The 2,217-nt window shown below is 45.2% G+C and overlaps 1 protein-coding gene across 1 annotated transcript; it reads right to left on the bottom strand.

Moving 5' to 3' along the window:
- Positions 1-952: 952 nt before the first annotated feature.
- On the bottom strand, positions 953-1,570 carry LOC117042960 (olfactory receptor 2Z1-like). Its single transcript, XM_033142584.1, is given in 2 exon segments — positions 953-1,230; positions 1,233-1,570. Coding segments are annotated over 2 exon segments (471 nt in total). The 5' UTR covers positions 1,426-1,570.
- Positions 1,571-2,217: the final 647 nt, after the last annotated feature.

Genomic DNA, 2,217 nt, shown 5'->3' with positions numbered 1-2,217 from the left:
AAGAAGAGGAGGAGGAGGAGGAGTTTGGATTTGATACCCCGCTTTATCACTACCTGAAGGAGTCTCCAAGCAGCTAACATTCTCCTTTCCCTTCCTCCCCCACAACAAAACACTCTGTGAGGTGAGTGGGGCTGAGAGACTTCAGAGAAGTGTGACTAGCCCAAGGTCACCCAGCAGCTGCATGTGGAGGAGTGGAGACATGAACCCGGTTCACCAGATTACGAGTCTACCACTCTTAACCACTACACCACACAAGCCCTCAAACCCTCTGTGAATTTCTGAAGTCGTCCAAGTTGGTGGTCGTCACTGCATGTTGTGGTAGCGATTTCCACAGCATAACCCTATGCTGTGTGAAGAAGGACTTCTTTTTCGTTGCCATGAATCATTCCACATTCAGCTTGGGTGGATGACCCACAAAGAGGGGTGGGAATTCTTCCTTTTGCTATCCTTTCTCCCTTTGCTAATGCTAATGAATCCCCTTGCTAATTGTGAATGTAGAATGACCACCCTGCCTACCCAAATAAATAAGTATTACACTTACGAGGACAAGTTTTTGTGTCTCCATGTAATCATCAATATTTACTGTTCCTACATCATAGGTAAAAAGAGAAAACTTGTCATTTCTTTCTGCTCATTGTGTCAGACATTATGGAGACTATGAAACTTGAATCAAAGTGGCTTCTGAGAAGGAGGGCATGGCACTAGAATTACACAGGTACATGCTTGCAGAAAATCTCTGAAAACTGAGCATTGGTGGTAGGTGCACATGGCAAACAGCAAATTCGATATGATTAAATGACTGACCTTCCAGGACCTGCCAATTTATTTATCTAACAAATAATTTTTAAGCACTGCACATTTGCACGGAGTTTTCTCAGTGCTGCCAACACGTCCCGGTTCCTCAGGCTGTATATGAAAGGGTTCATTACGGCAGGAACCATAGTGTCAAAGGCTATGATATCATAGACTTCTCTGGTGTGTAGGAGGACACAGGGGTCATGTACATAAAAATGGACGATCCGTAGAAGATCCCCACCACACACAAATGGGGCAAGCAGGTCCCAAGGGCTTTATGGCCACTTCCAGAGGTGCGTGCTCTGAGGACTTGAAGGAGGATGGCAATGTAGGAAGCCAGGATGACTGAGATGGGGATGAGAAAGACAAGGAAATCCCCCAAATATGTGACTTTATTGAATGCAGAATTGTCAGAGCAGGACAACTTGATAAGGCTGGATAATCACACATGTAATGGTTGATCACATTGGACTTGCAGTAGGGAAGAGGAAGAACATAAAGGGAGCAGGTCAGGGCCTGCACAGAAGACCAAAACCAGGCCGCTACTGACAACAGGTAGCAGATTTCCCCTCTCATGAGGATTGGATATTGCAATGGTCTGCAAATAGCCACATACCTATCATAGGACATGATAGCCAGGATCAGGCATTCTGCTCCACCCAGTGTCAGCGTGACAGCAATCTGGATGACACACCCACAGAGTGAAATGTCAAATCTCTGGTTACAAAATTCGCTGTCATGGAAGGAACAATCGAGAGAACCTGGCAGAGGTCCATGAAGGCTAACTGGCTGAGGAAAAAGTACATTGGCGTCTGCAGGCCAGAGTCCGTTCTCATTAGGAAAAGGAGCAGTCCATTTCCACCAGAGCTATTACAAACATGAAAAGCATCAGACCAAGAAAAACCCTGGGTGACCTCTGGTGCTGAAGCCCGACAAGAAGGAAAACCGTCCAGGATGTCCTATTTCCTTCTCCCATTCCTCCTTCATTTGCCAGATTCCGCTTGAAAACACAAAGAAATAACATGTGGGAATAATAACAATAACAATAATTTATTACTTATACCCCACCCATCTGGCTGGGCCTCCACAGCCACTCTGGGAAACACTGTGCATAACTGTATATTTAAATCCACTCTTTGCTCAACATACCTGTAAACAACGATAGAGAATTTTAAATACAGTACATTAGAAGAATCTCTGAGAGTTTCCATATGGGATTTAGTCAGCTAGTTTCAGACTGTGGAATTAAGAGGACCAGGTTAGCACTGTTATGAAGCACACCCACTCTTCCCTTCACCCTAATGATGGGGAAATACTCTTGAAAGTGCCACGTAACAATGGCTTGGGCAATGTGGTATAACCTCCCTGCAAAACAAATGGAATGAATGCTGAGACCCTACCTGCCCGTGGACTGTCTTGCCA

The sequence above is a fragment of the Lacerta agilis genome, chromosome 2 (assembly GCF_009819535.1).
Source record: "Lacerta agilis isolate rLacAgi1 chromosome 2, rLacAgi1.pri, whole genome shotgun sequence".
Classification (NCBI taxonomy): Eukaryota; Metazoa; Chordata; class Lepidosauria; order Squamata; family Lacertidae; genus Lacerta; species Lacerta agilis.
Note: the sequence above shows the minus strand (reverse complement) of the source record. Positions and strands in the feature narration are given on the sequence as shown.